This window comes from Ruditapes philippinarum, unplaced genomic scaffold (assembly GCF_026571515.1).
Source record: "Ruditapes philippinarum isolate M1 unplaced genomic scaffold, ASM2657151v2 ctg923_1_1_1_1, whole genome shotgun sequence".
Taxonomy (NCBI): Eukaryota; Metazoa; Mollusca; class Bivalvia; order Venerida; family Veneridae; genus Ruditapes; species Ruditapes philippinarum.
Window position 1 is genome coordinate 92882 of NW_026855018.1, and position 19191 is coordinate 112072.

Genomic DNA, 19191 nt, shown 5'->3' on the forward strand with positions numbered 1-19191 from the left:
TTGTTTATTACTTGTCTTATTGTTAAATGTTCATTGATATGTTTATATTTTATGTATAAAGTTTGACGGAGCAAACTTAGCTGGGTGGCGAGATAATGTAGCCAGGCAATATTTTGTTTTATGTTTATGATCAACCTAATAATATGCTAATATGTGATCTAATAACATATTTTGGTTCTTTGGAAAGCTGAGGGGATAGACTGAAATTAGTTTTGGTCTGCTTCCTTCAGCTTCTCAAAGCAATATCACTTAGGTGTGAAATCCTTTGATGTAAAAACTTAGAAGATGGTCAAATGCACATGTGATAATGTTTTATTAATTATGATAGACAGATTAAAGATAAGAAATATATTATTTGATTGGATAAATTCAAAAAGGGGGCAGATACTTTGTTTTGGATAGAATTTTGGACATACAGATTGGGGGGAAAAGTTAGGTCAGTGGAGGTTTAAGTCTAGGTTAAAAAGGTTAGGAGAAGAAAAGAAAATAAATTGAGTAGAAAGATTGGAAGTGTATAAAAGGATTTAATTTGATATTGTAATAGATAATAGTTGATTAATAATAAGGTGGACTGGTGTAAAAGATTTAGCTTATCATATGGAATAAAAGAAACTGAATGTGGACATTAAAGTTTGTTGTTATATAAATTTCAAAAGCAATTGTGAAGTTAAGATTTAAAGCTAATTCCCCGAGTGGTCAGACCTAGAAAAGGGCGTCTGGCCATATATATACACACCAATTGTTTTATCTCAGGTAAGAAATTCACATACAAGCTGTAAAACTATATTACCTGGAGGGGGGGTCAATAACCTTATTTTGTCACAACTACTTTGTAAAAAGTGTCAAAAAGCAAAGAAACAATAAATTAAACCAACATGTCATTTTAGAATCACATTAAAAATGAAAATATATGTTTATAATAAAATAGTACCAAAATAGCAATTCCAAGTATTGCATTATTATATACTTAACGTCTATATGTTACTGTTTTTTGTTTTTATTGTGCGCAAAATAAACCCCTAATATACAGAGTGACACCATACCCCTTTTAAAAGGATGTAATCATTTAAATGCCCAAATAAATGTAGACACTGCAAAGTGGTAAGAACATATGAACAATAAATCAAATGAAAAATTGGTTCGTTTTTATGTACTACAGGATTTATTCAGCCATATTTCTGTCCTTATTATCCATTACAGAGTCCAAGCTTATCAACCTAATTTCAGAAATTCTAAGATCCTTATAAAAACTGAGACATAGGATATATATCATCCATTCACCTAATTCACACTGTCTGCATTTATAATACCTTTATCTGAAGAAAAGGGGAATATCACAAGGGGTTCCACTTAGCCCAATGTTATTTTGTTATCATTTTCATCTGTAATCTGTCTTATCTGGTATTTAGATAACTCATCATCTTAAGAGGGTAAACTATGGCCTAGATCTTTACAAAATAATGCCTAAATTGTATTTTCCTATGTAAGAATACATAGAGTGTGTAACATTTTGACTACCATAAAAATTGAATTTAAAAGTAAAAATTATGAACAATTCTTCATATACATGATTAGTTTATCAACTATTAAAGACTTATGTGAAATAATTATTTATATTATCTATCAAACAAAATTTCAAATCGCTTTCAAAAAAATAAAATATCATTATAATAGAAATCTAGACATTTCATGAAAATAAATATTAAGTATTAATCGATACAAAAAGTCAAAAAAATAAATAGAACATCATGATTGTGATGATTTTATAAACCTCAACAAATGGTTTTGGTGTGGAAAAAAATGTTCTCATTAAAATTACACATTTCCCATACCGTCTTCATAATTGGTGAGAAAGGTTATCAATTTCCAACTAAAATGGCTCACTAAATTAACATTAAACTTATTAAAATCAGTTCACCAAGTTAAATTGAGCTGAGGATTTTAACAGAGGGTGTATGGATTCTACAAACTGATGCAGCATGCGCATACACACCTCCACACTTTACGAATATGAACAGATGTGCAGAAGATAATCCTGGGTAAATGGGAGATTTATCTGTTGTTTGTCTATCTTCTACACATTATCTCCTTAATTTATCTAATTATCACCTAGTTGTTTGTGTCTAAAGGATAATCTAATCAAGCATATAGGAGAGCTTCTGGTAAAATCTGTGAAATTTTCAGCCATACATTAATAAAGATTGGATTAGTATTATTTGTATTGAATATTGTTTATATTGAATAGATCTTTCTTGCAATATTGCTACAGAACTCTTGCAATTTTGCTCATTCTTTACAAAACTTTTTATCTTAATGGATTGAAAAATTTCTCCATTTTAATGGTTACACACATTGCTTTAATTAAATATAGCCAGGTGAGAAAACCGAATAGCTTGACCAAAACTCAAATACAAGACTTTTAGTTTACCTCTAGAAACGTCTACAACTAAACTTAACCCTTGCAGATATGCATTTCTCACTTATAATGGAGAGAAAGTCTTAAGAAAGTCACTTAGTCTTGCATTAGTAATATTCTTGTTCTAGAATGTGACTAATATATTATGAATTCACCCATCAGGACACCTCTTATGATAATTTCAGTGTAATACCAGTCTATATGTCATCCACATAAAAAATTATGATGACAATTCATGTATTGAGAAATCTCTAACAAATATTTCTTTATCATTCTCTCCCATTTATTCCTCTAATCTTTATTAACCTTTGCCCTTTTTCTTGCTCATTTGGCACACCCTGGTAGGTTCTTATTCTCAGTGTTGAAATAATCATAATCTAGAGTATGCTTCTGTCAATCAAACAATTAATAGGGCACAAGAACATCATCACATGGACTTATGCCAGCTGATGCTTTCATTCTTTAATAACCTTGACAATAATATCAGTATTAACAGATTTTTATCTTACTATGAACTTACTGCTCTAAATGAAATGAATATGCGTTAATTGATTTTGGTTCATGAAAGTCTTCATTTAATTTAAGTCTTTGTTTCTAGACTGCTTTTCTTAAAAACAAATCTATTCCAATTTCCAGACTGCTTCCATAATTTTAGCTAATCTTAACACAATACTTGAATAGTGAAATTTGATTGTAACAAAAATGAGCTTTAAAACACTGACATGAACAGTTCAATAGTTATATTCACATTTCATCACTTATCCTTCACATAACTACAGTTATCAAAGTCCCCAGATATCTTCTGTTTGCTGATCTCCAATAATTGTGTGTTACATTTTATAAAATCCATCTTAAGTTTTCTAAATAATCCTCAAGTTTTCTAACACTGCTACTTATGTCTTTACTCCATTTTGTTAAAAAACTGTACTCTTTTTGTCTTTGAAACAATCCAATTTTTCAAGTTTATCATTTCACTCTCCTGAATGGCCTTCACTTTGTGTATCAATGTCATCCTGTCACACCATCTTCATTTCACTTGTATCTAATTTTTCCCCTTCTTCTTCCTCAATCAAACTTAAAACACTTTTTTCTGTGCCAAGTCAGCAAATGTGTCTTGACATTATTCTTCTGACTTAAGGAATTTCCTCATTTTACAATCCTTACAAACTTCACAATTTATATATCATAATGCAAGACAAAATAATACAAATGATAAACATACAATTATGAGACAAGAAAATGTAGCAAAACTTAATCTTACCCAAAGTAATCTTGATTTCTTTACTTTTCGACTTCATAATCCTGTATTTCTATTCTCAAGAAAAGACAACAACTTCACCTATGAAAAGTCATTAACATATTTTTCCAAAGCAGACTGTGTTTCATATTTTCTTGATTAACAGTAACAGAGACTGGTACCCCGCTGTTTTTGAGCCTACCTGTAATGATACCAGTCTACTGATGGAATGGTTCTCCACTGAGATATCTCATTATCTCTTTTTGGTGCATTTTTAGACTGGCTTTAAGCTTGTGCTTTATTAGACTTATTACCGCAGCACTTTCTGGTATGATATCACTTGTATAATTATACAAACATGACTTTATACTGTAGTAATATTATAAAGACAACAAGACTGCGGCAGAAAAAATAAAATCCCTTAAGAATGTCCAAAGCAGTAAAACCGAAAATGTTTGCAGACATGGTATGATAGAGCCTGTTCATGAACTGCAATTGTTAATTCAAAGAACTGTGCACTGATTTATATGTATACAATTATAATGGTACATTCTTTTCTAAAATAAATAGGTCACTGTACCAGTACCTTGGTTTATTATTTGTCTTGGGCTGACTTTTTTGCTGGAACAGATAATTATGAGCTATCCATGAGGTAAATCCTTAGATGCATTCAAAATACGAGTTCCAGATCAATCTACGGACAATATAATTATTTCAGATCTAACATAAGGAAATCAGAACAATGGATATTCTTGCTTGGTTTCTTAAGATCATAATAAAAGACAGATTAAAACTTCTATAATAGTCTGTCAACAGAAAAAAATTGTTGTTTTATCATAAAAGAAACTTGATGTCCCTACATTGACAATTCTTATTACAAATATTATATTGATTTAAGCTACATTATCTAAAAGACACAAGTAATTACCCATGAGAGGCAAGGTTCTTAATTAGTTTATGGAGCAAAAAGAGTAACAGGTATATTAAATTCATATGACCTTAAAAGAGAAACATATCTTAAGAGAGATTCTCATAGGGTACACAAACATTTTTTGTTTGTTTTGTTGGATTTCAAGTAACATTGAAACTTGTAAGGGTCATATGTTTTTTTCTGGCAGGGAAAGACCTCATCTTTGAGCATTATTTCAGACAGGAGTGAACTCCCAACCTCTACATACCAGCTGGATAGATAGCTTCCTCATATGAAAGAATCCAAAGTTCCTGAAGGAACTCAAACCCACAGCAAAGAGGGGCAAGTGTTTTTGAAGTTGGCTGTCGTAACCACATGTCAACAAGGCCCAATTAAACTTAAATAACACTATAATGAATTAGCAATAATGTGTATTGCCTGTCTGATATAAAATATAGAAGAAGTCTCTCCCATTTAAGTGAAAAAGATAATTTTCTTGCCAGAAATACAACACTTTAAAATGCCAAAAGAAGCAGAACGGCAGTGTTTGTAACAGCCATAATACTGTGTAACACATACTACATAATCTTATCTCTCTATGCAGTGGCAAGTCTAGTAAAAACATATATTACCACAATGCGGTAACTTAGTTCTTCAAATCTTCTCTCTTACATCATTATTGTACTACTCTCTGTGATATCTTGTGCAATATTTCCTCTGGGAGACTTTACCTTGATGATTCAATAACAAGGAATTTTAACCACCTTACATCTACAAGAGTTGTCAGGAATGGGTTTTTGACTGATGTTCCTTTTGATCCAATGTTACAAAAAGAAGATACCTAGTGAGATCTGTTACTCTCCAGGAAATGATTTTTATGTTGCCTGCCACACCGGCAGCCATGTGTGCCACATATGCCCTGTTAAACTAACGCTCTAAACCTTAATCTTTCAAACAGGAAGTTGTAACTTGAAGGGTTTTAAAATCAGAATGACTAAAGAAGCACTGGCAAACTGATTAATTTTCTTGATGTCTAATAAAGGCCTGGATGAATAAAATCAATGCTATGCAATATTGCTGTTGTTGTCAATAAATCCCAAATCTTTAACAGGTTTTTTTTCTGGGATATAAATTTGATATAAACAGAGTTATTGCCCTTGTTTCAGGAGCTGTAATCTTATTATTATTACCTGTGCTAAATTACTAAAATGGGACTTTTTTTGCAAAAGCTTAAAAAGAGGGTCACTTAAACTTGTCCAACAATGACAGCCAAACAATTAATTGCAAGTAAAGAAGATGTTGCAAATGGGATTCTGGTCAATTTGATTCAGATTGACTTTAAATTTATAAATTTAAAAGACCAAAATACTTTAAATTATAAGACCAAAATACTTATAAATTTATGAAACCAAAACACTTTAAATTTGCAAGACCAAAAAGACTTTATATTAATTAGACCAAAAGACTTTAAATTTATGAAACCAAAACACTTTGAATTTATAAGACCAAAAAGACTTTATATTAATTATAGACCAAAAGACTTTTAATTCATAAGACCAAACCAATGGTCCTTTAACACACTCGTACACTTCATTTAACAAAAAAAAATAAAAAAATCTCAATGATTTATATTCAACATAGTTTGTATGTGGACTAAAACCATTACTTTACATTTCTCAGATAACTGATAGTCTCTGTCTCCTATATTATAAACTATGTAAAATATACTAGAAATGTACAAAACATTTGTCACACTAAATCCCTATGGCAAGTTAATTTACATTTTTTTTCAAGCATAAAGATATATCAGTATGATGCCTTTATTATTTAAATGATAATAAAAAATAGAAACAAAATACAATGTATTAAATGATGGAAAAACAATTATATATATTTTAAACTGTATACACTAGCTTTTTACTTGTACAATTATATACATTGTAACTGAAACTATGAAACAAATTGGTTTTAAAGACATCTTCTATTTGGGAACATAAGTATATTCTGGGGTCAATATTGTGACTGAAATGAAACATACAAATGTGAAGCGTTTTTATTGGTCACCTTTGAAACTGTTCATCAAAATTAACCAATCATATCATAGATAATAAAATAAATCAACCACTGCCTTGATACACCTGAGGAAGGTCAAATTAAAATTCAGGTCACAAATCATACTGCTTATTCTTTTTTAATCATGATATATTGTGAACATTAATCTTATGTCATAAAGGTATATATTTATGATGTAAATGCCAAATAATTGACTGGTTGGAGCAGGTAGGCAATTTATAAATATACATTGAATAACAAATGCCAGACCAAAGCTTTGCATGAGTGCCAAAGAATATCATATGCAATTCATCAATGGTATGTCTTGTTTATGTAATATCAGTCATGTAAAGATATAGAAGATGAATTTCATTATTTATAGGAATACACTTGACTCACTGTTCCTGCAAGGCATTAAACAATTCATCATTAGTCATTTTATGCAATGTTACAATCAATTTAAAATCATGTATACCCTGTTATTAGAAAAAAAGAACCAAAGCCCTATTATACTCGTTACGTATATGTAATTAATGATTGGAAGTGTTAAAATGAAGAGGAAAGATTTCCAAAGAAACTTTCATGACAGTTTTAAGTATGTTCTTTTGATGAATCTTAGTCATACCAAGTTAACACTATTGGTAATCAGGCAATATGCAGGTAACTAATGCCTTGCTTTGAAATTTGGAATAGTCAGTTTTGAATCATCACAAAATATTACAGCAAAACTATTTCATGTATAAGCTGTAATGTGCATGATGTTAATGTGACAACGAAGTTGCTAGCTAAATACTATAAGTTGGTTAACAAATTTATACTCAGACTTGCTTTTTAGACAGAAAACCCAAATACCTAATGTTTTCCATACAAAATAAGTTGCCATTGTTTTTCCATCCAGTATTATTTGAAAGTGTTTATACTTAAAATTTCATCAATTTTTAAAACTTGATATTGCATCCAATTAGCAGACATCTGGTAAGAACTACACTCTTTGCACAAGCTGGCAAGATTGGTAGACCTTTATTAAAATTGATGCCATTATATGACAATGATCTGGTCATTCTAGATCAGTAATAATCTTATCCAATCAACCTGCAACAGCACCCCTTACGACTTGAAAATAAAAATCAGAAACATGTTTCATTCAGTAGTAACACCTATAATAAGAGCTTCAAAGAATGCCATCAGAAAATTCTTTCAAAACTTTTTCATTTTCAAAAATTCATTTATTTCTCATCAAAATTTCACACACAAGTTGACTAACCTGATTATAAACACTATAAACAAATCCCTTTACAAAAGGAAGTCTCAGATCTTTTTTCTGGTGAAGCAACACTTTTAACTTCCTATAAAAAGGTTGTGAGTTAACTATGAAAGATATAATCTAAATCAAAACCACTTTTCAAACTGGTATCTCCTCAAATCAAATTTACAATCACAAAACTTGAAAAGGTTTTTTTTTCTTCTTATTCCCGTTTTATTTGCACAGAGCAGCACCACACAAAGTATATTTATTCAAACGCAATTTTTTTTTTACAAACAAGTTTTTTTTTTATACAAAATGATAACTTTGACTTCATGAAATGATATATTGCCTTCAAGCAGAACGAAAAAGATAATAAAAAGATATCCATAAATATCAAAATTACTAAACCATATATATATATACCACTGAATAAAATTATTATCCACGAAAAAAAAACACATAAAATATTTGGGTTCACAATTAAGTTGCCCTGTCATTTTTTTTTAAAAATATTAAAATGTATAAACATCATGATGTTTCAAGTCTTTGATGAATAATGCCTTTTCATAATTGTGGTAACAAAATTGCCATGGCAACATTAGAATAAAGCAAATTTAGTTGATGTTTTTTTGCTACTTACAACAAGTAAATTTTAGATTTCCTTTAGATTGTTTATCAATGCAACAGTGACACTGGCTACAACGTGCACAGATTCCACAAGGGTAAAATAGGGAAGAACAGAATCCCTAAAGAATGTCCTAAACGACAAAATTCAGAATGTTGCAGGCTCGGTTTGATTGAGCCCGTTTATGGATGGTACTGGAAAATGCAAGCTACCGTCCACGGCCCCTAAACCCCTAAAAATGCAACTAGAAATGTATATAACAGACTTTACCGTAAATAACTTAAATGGACTTGTTCATTTTCCAATCTGGACATAACAATTCATATTATTTAGTGATAATTTCAAAGAAGAACTGACTGAATTATAGCAAACACTGTTCAGACCATGATGCCGACTACTCTAGGTCTGCAATGGAGACATGGGTGGACTCAGTTGCTGCCAAAAGGTTTTAGGCACAGTCAAGAGAATCAGGTAAATATGGCCATTGAAATGGTCAAGTGCAACATCTCTCCTGCCTCAACTTAAAACACTAAATCGAGGGTTGACCACAAAACTGTTGCAAGGTTTCTTTAATGATGAATTTTCATATATAATAAAAAATTATGTAACAATAAGATCAAACATCATGCTTGTAAAACTAAATGTTCATATCCAATGTAAAAATTGCTATGAAACTGTCCTGTACAAAAAAAACCAAATCCTTCTTTTTCAAACTAGGTGAATGAAACTTAAAATCAGTATTGACAAATTCATTTGTGAAAACATGTTGATTCAATATAATGAACCTAAAGAAGATAATTTAGATCCATCATCGGCACAGTGTAGTTAAATGCCATTGAAAACATTTGTATTGAAATTTTTTAAAAATTTGATCGTCCCTTTCAAAAACTGTGTCTGTTCAAATATTAAATAAATCTGAACATTTTGCAGAATATATTTAAGTGCCTTTTACTTCTCTCAAATTATATTCATAATTTGTGCTTGCTCACCAAAAAATTAGCTGTTCAATTAAAAATGCAATAACCTTAGCTTGAAAGAAGATCAAACAATGTTCTTACTAGAGAACTACTTTCTTCCTAGAAGAACTACTTTCAAGTTTTTTTCTGCAAGATTTTCTTAAACAAATTTGTTTTAAATAGCATAAAAATAAATACACCATACCATTTATACAGATTTAAATTCCAAAATCACATTCATTAAAGGTCCAACGAAAAAACAAACAAAATATCCCACCAGGCACTATTTTTTTTTTATCTCCAGGCAACAGAAATGGACCATAAAAGAATGGCAGGGCGATACAGTACAGTAGTAAAAGATGGATCCAATTTCACAGGATTTAGTGGATTATGCCAGGCAATAATGTTTCTGGGATGCATTAAAGACTTCCAGCCTTGATGAGACTGTACAGGTATGGAACTTACCGCATATACCTGCTTAAAAGCCAAAGCCTGATGTTGTAGAAAAAATTGTACTGTGTGTAATGCATATGTAGTTGATGAGGCACATCATTATATCATATTTAAATCGCATCTTCTGTAATCATGAATATGAATTGATCTACCCCCTGTATCATTGTCAAAAATCAGCTTTTGACTTCAAATATTGAAAACACATTATTATTAACAAAAATGAGTGTGTAAGTAAAAACAATAATGTTTTTTTTTTTTCCTGTTTTCATTTTAATTTGATAAAAAAACTTTAATAAATTCATATTCTGCAAATAAATGAATGCTGATGTTCATCAAATAAAGTTTCTGCAAAAATGTGCAAGAACAATGCAAGTTTCTTGAAAATAATATACCTTATCAATGTAATTTATTTTTACTGTGGTATTAACACTTGTATGAGAGACTTTAATGAGAAATCTTTAAGAGATTTCTAGAAACATGACAAAGGACTTAAGTTTAATGTTGCACACTAATAGTCTGACATCTACCTTAACAACATCAAACTTTCATCATTTATGCTATGAACAATTCATCTTATGCTATTAGCTATCAAGAAGATAAATCTGTTCAGAAATACTGGTTTCTTAATTTTTTATTTAAAAATTCTGTGGAATAATTTTACTATTTACAGGTTGATATATGAATCGTTTTGAAGATGATATTAAAATAGAGAAAGATTTTATAACAGTAGCATGGTAGATATAAAAGTAAACTGAAGCCTGACAACACAAACAACACATTTCAGGCTTTACTGATGTTTAAACATTCTAAATCAACTTCTCAATTTGTAATTTCTTCGTACATCAAAGGTAATCTGCTTAAATTTTCATCTAGAACTACTTTCAAAGAGTTCACTGGCAGCAGACGGCATTTGAATGGGATAGATAACAAGCCAGCAGAGAATGTAAGGTGTTGTGCTGCCTGTATGAATAATGCTCAGTGGTTGTAGAGGGAAGAGACTTCCATCTGATTACACAGGTAACATACCTACCTGAATATACATACATACAGGTAATACACAATAACTACACATCTCAAAACCATACTACACGGGACATAATTCAGTTTGGCATAAAGGCAGAACAACTGCCTATATGAGAATAAAAGATCTACCTTTGATTGAAATATAACAGATGTAGGTCAATATGGCTTTAATATTTCTATAGGTAAAATAAAACCAATTCACCAGGATGAACAACAGTGTATTTATATATAGAATTATTGTGAAGATATGACAGTGTTTGGTTAACAGTTTGTTACTAAAAATAGATCTGGTGTAGTTCCAAATATCACCATGTCTTAAATATCTGATAAAGAAGTGATAAAAGGATAGTGTAATATATATTTTCTCAATCAAAATCAAACAGTTGTGCTTCTTAAACATAATCTAGGCCAATAGATAACTGAGTTCTGATTCTGTTTTCATAGAGAAGCAATGTGGTATCAATTATAGTATTATCATACATTTAAAAGATACAATCTTGACAGAACAGAAACATTTTTTGCAACTCTCATTACAAGGGGATAGGACATATTCTCATGACAGTCAATACATTAACAAAAAAATCCCCCCAAAAAAGTTACCCTTCTAAGGGTATGAAATAACAATTCAATTCCCTTTTTTGTATCTTTTTGTTTGTTTGGTTTTTGCTGCACCATCACAGTTAAGTCATATGGCATCGAAACAGGAAAGATGATTTTGGCTAACCTCGATGTTAAAAACTTTAAACAACACCAGGGGTATAAACCACCTCACCTGCTGGAGCTAAGAAATGCAGAGACTCAATTAGTTTGAACCCATTTAGTAGCCTCTTATTATCCCGCAGGCTTAAACAGTGACTGCAATTCTGATGCCTCAACCTGTAAACGCATCCCCTCAGCCATATTTCATTACAATGGCAATAAAAATTTAAAATAGTTAAAGACCTTCAAAACATTCTTTGTCATGGGTGTAACAATATTCATACACATATAAACTACAGATACTGTTTTAACTGAGACCCCACACTAACATATAAAATTCAAAAGTTTCAACACATAGTTTCAAGATTGCTTTAAGCAAAAGTAGCATATCACTTTTAGGAAGCAGTAAAAATTAGTAACATGGAAATATTCTCCTGGTGTAACAGCTACATCAAATTAAATCACACCATCAATTATGCAAACACACATTCATAACCCCAAACTTCACAATCATACATCTTCAGATTTTATCTTGCCAAACTCTTTTTAGCTCTTATATTTTCAACTACAGTCTGACAGTTATGAAGAGGAGTTTGTCAAAAGGCAGAATTAATCAGACACTCTTTACATTAGACGATATATTTTTTATGAATTGCATGTGCACCTGTCGCTGTCGGAAACAGAGGGAGCAAAAATTCTTATCTTCCCCATAGGTTTGCAAAATTAGTACTTCAATAAACAGACACAAACTGTATATAGTTTAAAACATGGAATGTGTGTCATCAATATACCTCTACTTATTTTTGGCAAACATGTGTTCATCTAAAGTTATTTTGAAAGTATGTGTGAGTGATTTTCTTAGCTTAAAGCAACAAGAGCAATATTGTAATTCAGTTAATGTTTCATTAATTAGTATAAGTGTTTTGGAAGACTGGTTGAAATTAAGATAGTAGTAATTTTCATATAATTACACCATTAAAATACATTCTTATCAATTCTGCCATGTAGCTATAGGAAGATTGAGCTATTTACTAAGCTCGGCAACATGAACATAGTCTTTAAACTGCTGGAACTGTAAGTGATTAGTCTTTGCCACCAACACAGAGCCAGTCTTGCATGCACATTAACTATGTGCAGTCTGAGTCTTTGCCACCAACACAGAGCCAGTCTTGCATGCACATTAACTATGTGCAGTCTGAGTCTTTGCCACCAACACAGAGCCAGTCTTGCATGCACATTAACTATGTGCAGTCTGAGTCTTTGCCACCAACACAGAGCCAGTCTTGCATGCACATTAACTATGTGCAGTCTGAGTCTTTGCCACCAACACAGAGCCAGTCTTGCATGCACATTAACTATGTGCAGTCTGAGTCTTTGCCACCAACACAGAGCCAGTCTTGCATGCACATTAACTATGTGCAGTCTGAGTCTTTGCCACCAACACAGAGCCAGTCTTGCATGCACATTAACTATGTGCAGTCTGAGTCTTTGCCACCAACACAGAGCCAGTCTTGCATGCACATTAACTATGTGCAGTCTGAGTCTTTGCCACCAACACAGAGCCAGTCTTGCATGCACATTAACTATGTGCAGTCTGACCAGCCATACTTTTCTTATGTATATTGTTATTGAAATCTCTTAAGCTTTTGGATCTATAGCATGGCAAATATAGTACACAAATTACACAGCAGGTTATGGGTTAAAGGACTTACTTAAAGTTTAAAGTACTGCTCAGTGTTTGTACTTTAATAGTCAACAATGGAAAGTTTTGTACACAAATAGTCAACAATGAAAATTTTTGTACTCAAATAGTCAACAATGGAAAGTTTTCAAACCCAAGAAGGAAGTCCCTAATGCAAATTTAGTTCATTTAGTTAGTAAAGGACTCACCATTTTATGACTAAATATTTCATAGATTTCTGTAAAACATAAAATTACTTAGCATGAGTAGTCTATGGTACAATCATTGTGGGAGTAGTTACTAATTTATACCGAAACATAATTATTATTGCCGTCTCTCAAAATCCGAGGCAAAGTCCTTAGAAATATTTTTTGTTTTTGCCTGATGTATATTATAATCTTCAAATTTTCATCCCTTTTTCAGCACAATTATTCTAAAATTGAATGAAAAAAAATATCAAACACTTCTGAAGATATTTGGAGAATTAACAGTGTTATAGCTTCTTATCTCATTGAAGATGGGGAATATCTAAAAATAGGTCTTACATAGAGATATTCAAGGAGTGACTTATCTTGATAATGTAATTTCTTTGAAGAATTTATTTTGTACTTTGTGGTTTGTAGTAAATTTCCAGGAAAAAAACACACCCTCATAACTTACTGTGAGATGAACATGCTGGTTGTAATGTTGTTTGTCTTTTATCTACCTTTTGTTTTATCAATTAAATCAGTAGTAGTACTACAATTAGTATGCTTTAAACTTTAAACATACGTAGATCACATTAGATTTTAATAGGCATCAATTTGATACAATGTAATTATTAATCTTATTATATTCCTAAAGATAAGATTTTTTTACAGAGTATAATTAATAGCCCAGTAAATAGTGTAATTATATAACCCTTGAATCACTAGGAGAAGTTTATATGGCAAACATTTATATATGACCATATATGTCTTTGTACTTTGTAATAATTAACCTTTCCTAATTATATTCCTATACATTTGCACTCGAACTGTGCATTATTCTTCAACTGATATCTATTTCCTAATTCTAATTTATAAAAATTTTGATAACCAAAAAAAAATAGATTTTTCCAAATATTATAATTGAATAATGTAACAACTTCTGTCATATGACATAGACTTGGATAACCTTTGACACTTTGTAACATCCAGCATCAAGAGTGAACAGGTGCCAAGAGATAAAATTTCAGCCAATTAAAACACAATCATTGGGTTTCACTCAATTAAAACCTAATCTTTATCTGGCAAGTAAGAAAAAAATACCTAGATAAAATGTAATTTAGTGAAACATGGGGGAAAAGGTAATGGGAAAGTGGATGGTAAAGAACAAACAGGTGTAGAAATCTGTAAACAAATTACATGACCTTTCTCTTGTGACCTCTCTAAGGTTATATATATGCCAAAAATTGAATAATGTGAAAAACATGCCATACTTATGCTTTAACATATGTGTAAACAAACTTAACATGGCCTTTATCTGGTTATATGCAAGTTATTGAAGTACATGTATTTGCAGAATAAGTAAAATAATATGTGGTATACAGTCGGCATCGTACTTGCGGCCACCTTTATTAAGCGACTTTTTTATTAAGCGGCCGCATAAAATCCCTCCCGATGATTTTTACTATTTAATTTAATTCCATTAAACGACTATTTTATATCGCGGCCAGCGGCCACTGAATGTCGGCCCAAATGTACAAAAATAAGTGTTAAAGTATCTATTAAACGGCCGTGACAAACAATCGTCCCTGCGGGCATTCTCACCTGTGTAATTAGCGAGTAGGTTAGATGTGTACAAGCAAACAAACAAATAATTTTCATGGTCATTGGTCACAAATAATTGTCGTTTAAAAACGAAATGAATAACAATTGCAATCGTTTCAAAATCGGATTTTCCGATCGTAATATTTATTGTGACATATTTTGTCAGAGCAATAACGTATCACAACACCGCGTTTGCATAGTTTTGTCATGTGCTGAGAGTGACCTCCCTTATCGAAAATGATGTCGGATCGAGCGAGAAAAAGACAGACAACTAATAAGACCGGATAAATTGTATGAGGAAATCGTGCATGGAATTGAGTCTGAGTAAATAGCAAATGTCATCGATTGTAGTCGAAATAAAATCGTGAAACCTAGTAGACTAAACATTACAGAGCCGAGCCTTTCATTGCTGATGGTGTAGGTGCTCATCTGATGCTTTACAAAATACATGTAGTATCCCATTAAATATGGCCCTTCGACAAAAAAAGGCAAAAAAATCCTAGATCTCTAAAAATCTTATTGAATTTGAAACCGGGGTAGTGTGAAAACTAATTGTTGAAAAAATCAAGAAGTTTATTAAAACTCATTGCATACATAATTATCTGGAGCTCTGGCTGATGATTCTAAAGTATGTTCAGCAGGAGATGTGTATGAACATATTAAAAATATAAGACAATATGCTTTGTATCATGGTCAAAATGACCTGTTTACAGTATTATGAGCGTAAAACACATTTGTACACAAATTTCTACTAAAAATCAAAAACAAACAATATTGATGACTTTTTTTTTTTAAAAAAAGGCATAAATGTAATTATAAAACGGTAATACATACATAATATTGTATAGTTTTTGTTTTTATAAAAATAGATGTTATTATATCTATGACTTGTAATAAAAAGTCTCGAATTTTCCAGAATTCTATTGAGAGACCACTTTATTAAGAGACCACTTTTTGGCAGTCCCTTGAGTGGTCTCTTAATACAATGTCAACTGTATATAGATACTTTGACAAAATGTGTAAACAAATTACACAACTTTCCCTGAAATACTTTAAAATACACAACCAATAAACACAACCATTCTTCACTGACTTTTATACAGGTAACATTTAAAATTTAAATAAAGGATTTAAATAAAAAGAACTACCATAAGAGTGTAAAGTTGTTAAGAAATTTTCAGATCTCATGTATTTGATTTGTCAGAAACTGGCACATAATGTAAGCTGACCAATGAAAAGCCAGAGATTCGAGACAAAATTCAGAACAAAGTTTCACAACTTCAAGGGCTACAAGTTGAAAATGAGTATCTTCTTGACATTTTTGTTGAAGTTTTGTTAATAAGAAAACTACCTTTCCCATATTTTTTATATTTTACATGAGATGAAATTTATCTTTTCAAACGTATGCAAACGGAAACTCCCAATAAATGTTGAAATCAACGTCTGATATTTTGCATGATCTATGCCAGATCAGGGTATGAAATTACATAAATCAATCAGATACAGAACTGTTCTGTTTTATATAGAAATTATATCATAAAATAAAACATGAATCACCATTTTAGCTACATTTTCCAGGTATAAGTAAAGCCTGTTATTTCAAGTTACACATTGTTTTCTGAAGTGGCCTATTAGTGTAAAAAAAATTGATTCAGAATTATTCCTTATGCTAAACTGGTTAGGGACGTAAGAACTGAACCAATCATTGACCCTCTGTACATGTTTTGCATCATAATTCAAGACAGTAATTAGAGTGAGAAAAAGTCAACTGTAACTATGGGGTCCACACATGGAATAGCAGAGACTTTGATATTATGATTACAATTGCCAAATACACAGTAAAGACCTTGCCCTGTGAGGTCTGTCAAATGGTATAAGGTCAGCTATCCCCTGGGCTCAAACATATCTTGGGGGCCTGGGTCTCATAATTATATATATGATGCATAAATGTGTGCAATCATAAATAGGCTTTCTAGACAGAGGGCATAGTAGTCAAATCAGCTGATCAGAACTGCCAAAACATTTGTGACAATCAAGTGTTATTAAAGCAACAAAAAGATAAGACCATGTTGCAAGATCTTAATAAGATCATGATCTATTATAATAATCATATACAGATCATATAGTTACAGTAAAGACTTACCAGTTTCTTTGCCGTCGCCTGGCTTGCCAAAGTTCTCATAGGAGTCCCATCTTGTTAGCGCTTCCGTGGAGTCGTCAACGGGCACCGTAACATCTGACTTGAAATCTGCCACTGTGATTATAGATACATTATAATATATATACATTATTATAATGTACTATCATGTCAGACATAAAGACGACAGCTTTGTATATAGAACTATAACATTTTTTAAATTTTAATCAAATCATTTTCTTATTCTAAATGTAATATACTTTGTTTGATTGGTTTTTACATCACACTGACACAGTTTAGGTCATATGCAGACATTCAAGCTTTACTGGTAGAGGAAGACCTCAGATGCCCTTCTGTGAATTATTTCAGGCACAAATAGGCACATGCTTAGAACCACCAATGTTCAATAAGCTAGCTGGATAGCTTCCTCACATGAAATGTAATATACAGTATCTATTTTAGTATTGTGATTAAAGCTTGAATCACTCTAAAGTTCATGTGCTGGATCTAACCAGCACTGGTGACATACATGTATAAGTTGGGCTCGCACCCATGATCCCTGGGTAAGAGACCAATGGCTTTAACCTCTACACCACAAGTCTCTTTCTTGATAAAAAAATTTATGAAAAAGCAAAAATGCTTTACTTGACATCCTATGAAATGTACAGGCAATTATAAGAAGCACTATCTCAGTCAAGCATTGAAAGAACTATATAATGCAAATGATATTAAACAAACTAATCAATCCCGAGGGAAACCCTGGCTAAAAATAGACAGTGTGTTTACCTTGAACCAAGCCTTCCGAGTTGTTTCCAAAAACAAACTCAACTTTACCGGAATCAGGAAACCTTGGATCTGAAATCATACCATCAAAACATCTAAATATGACAATTTTATGGCCACATTTATGACAATTTTAATCTTACATGCTTGTTTTGTTGATTTATGTTTTGGATTATCTTTTATCAGGGATTGTTCCTAAGTGTGAATCATTATGTACAGAGATAGTAAATCATTTTCTTTTTTTCGCATTTGCAACACATTTCAATTTCCTGCCAACATCAATTTTTCATTATTTTTTTTTTCAGTTCCCAGGTAATACAGATTTGCCAATAAAAGAACATGTCCTGGATCAATCAAAAATTAATTCAACAATCTGGGATAAATATCAGGAAATCATGGCTCCAGGACATAGTTCTATTAACTCCTATTTAATCTTTTAAAATAAGGTAAAGCTGGCTAGACATGTGTCTGTTTTGACTTAAAGCTTTACAGAAACTTTGGTGACATTCAAACCCCTTTTCGATGGAAAAAATCTTTGAGGATACATTGAAATATGTCCAGTCATATCACACTACTTGAAACTTAATGACATTTCTTTGATACTGTTTGGCTAGTTAAAATGCCAAACAACTTAAGAAAACATTGGCTAGTTTTAATGCCAAACAAGTTTGAAAACAACATAAGATTGTTTGTTGTAACTATTTTATTACAATGCTATATATCTCACTAAGAAATGGCAAAGATATTTTGTTATATCTTCAAGAGAGCAAAAAACTTAAAAATAACTCCCAGATCTTGTATATATATTTACCATTTATGCCAAAGTCAAGTTCATTTTTGCTGAATACCAGGGAATTGTGGGATATAGCACACGTGTGAAACTGACATCCCCAGATCATTTCACGCTGTCCAGCGTTGTTCTTTTTATGGTAACATTTGATGAGAATGTCCCCTCTAAGTGGAATTCCAGGTGATATAGATATACACACCTTCTGCATATTATCTGTCACATTGCTGAAACAGGTAAATTTTATAATTTATAACGCTATTTAATAGCACTGCATCTTAATTTATAGCACTAATCTATAATTTATTGCACTATTTCATTATTTACAGCACTTATCTATAATTTACAGCACTATTTCACAATTTATAACACTAATTCATTATTTACAGCACTAAT

At 31.4% G+C, this 19191-nt stretch overlaps 1 protein-coding gene across 1 annotated transcript in view; it reads right to left on the minus strand.

Annotated features, from left to right (window-relative positions):
* The window catches only part of LOC132741855 (tensin-1-like), a 165390-nt gene that overhangs the window by 49364 nt on the left and 96835 nt on the right, over positions 1-19191 (minus strand). Inside the window, exons 9-11 of the mRNA XM_060730117.1 lie at positions 18820-19022; positions 18012-18080; positions 17232-17342 (exon numbers count right to left, since the gene is read on the minus strand). Coding sequence (XP_060586100.1) covers positions 17232-17342; positions 18012-18080; positions 18820-19022 — 383 coding nt within the window. The remainder of the gene's footprint in view (positions 1-17231; positions 17343-18011; positions 18081-18819; positions 19023-19191) is intronic.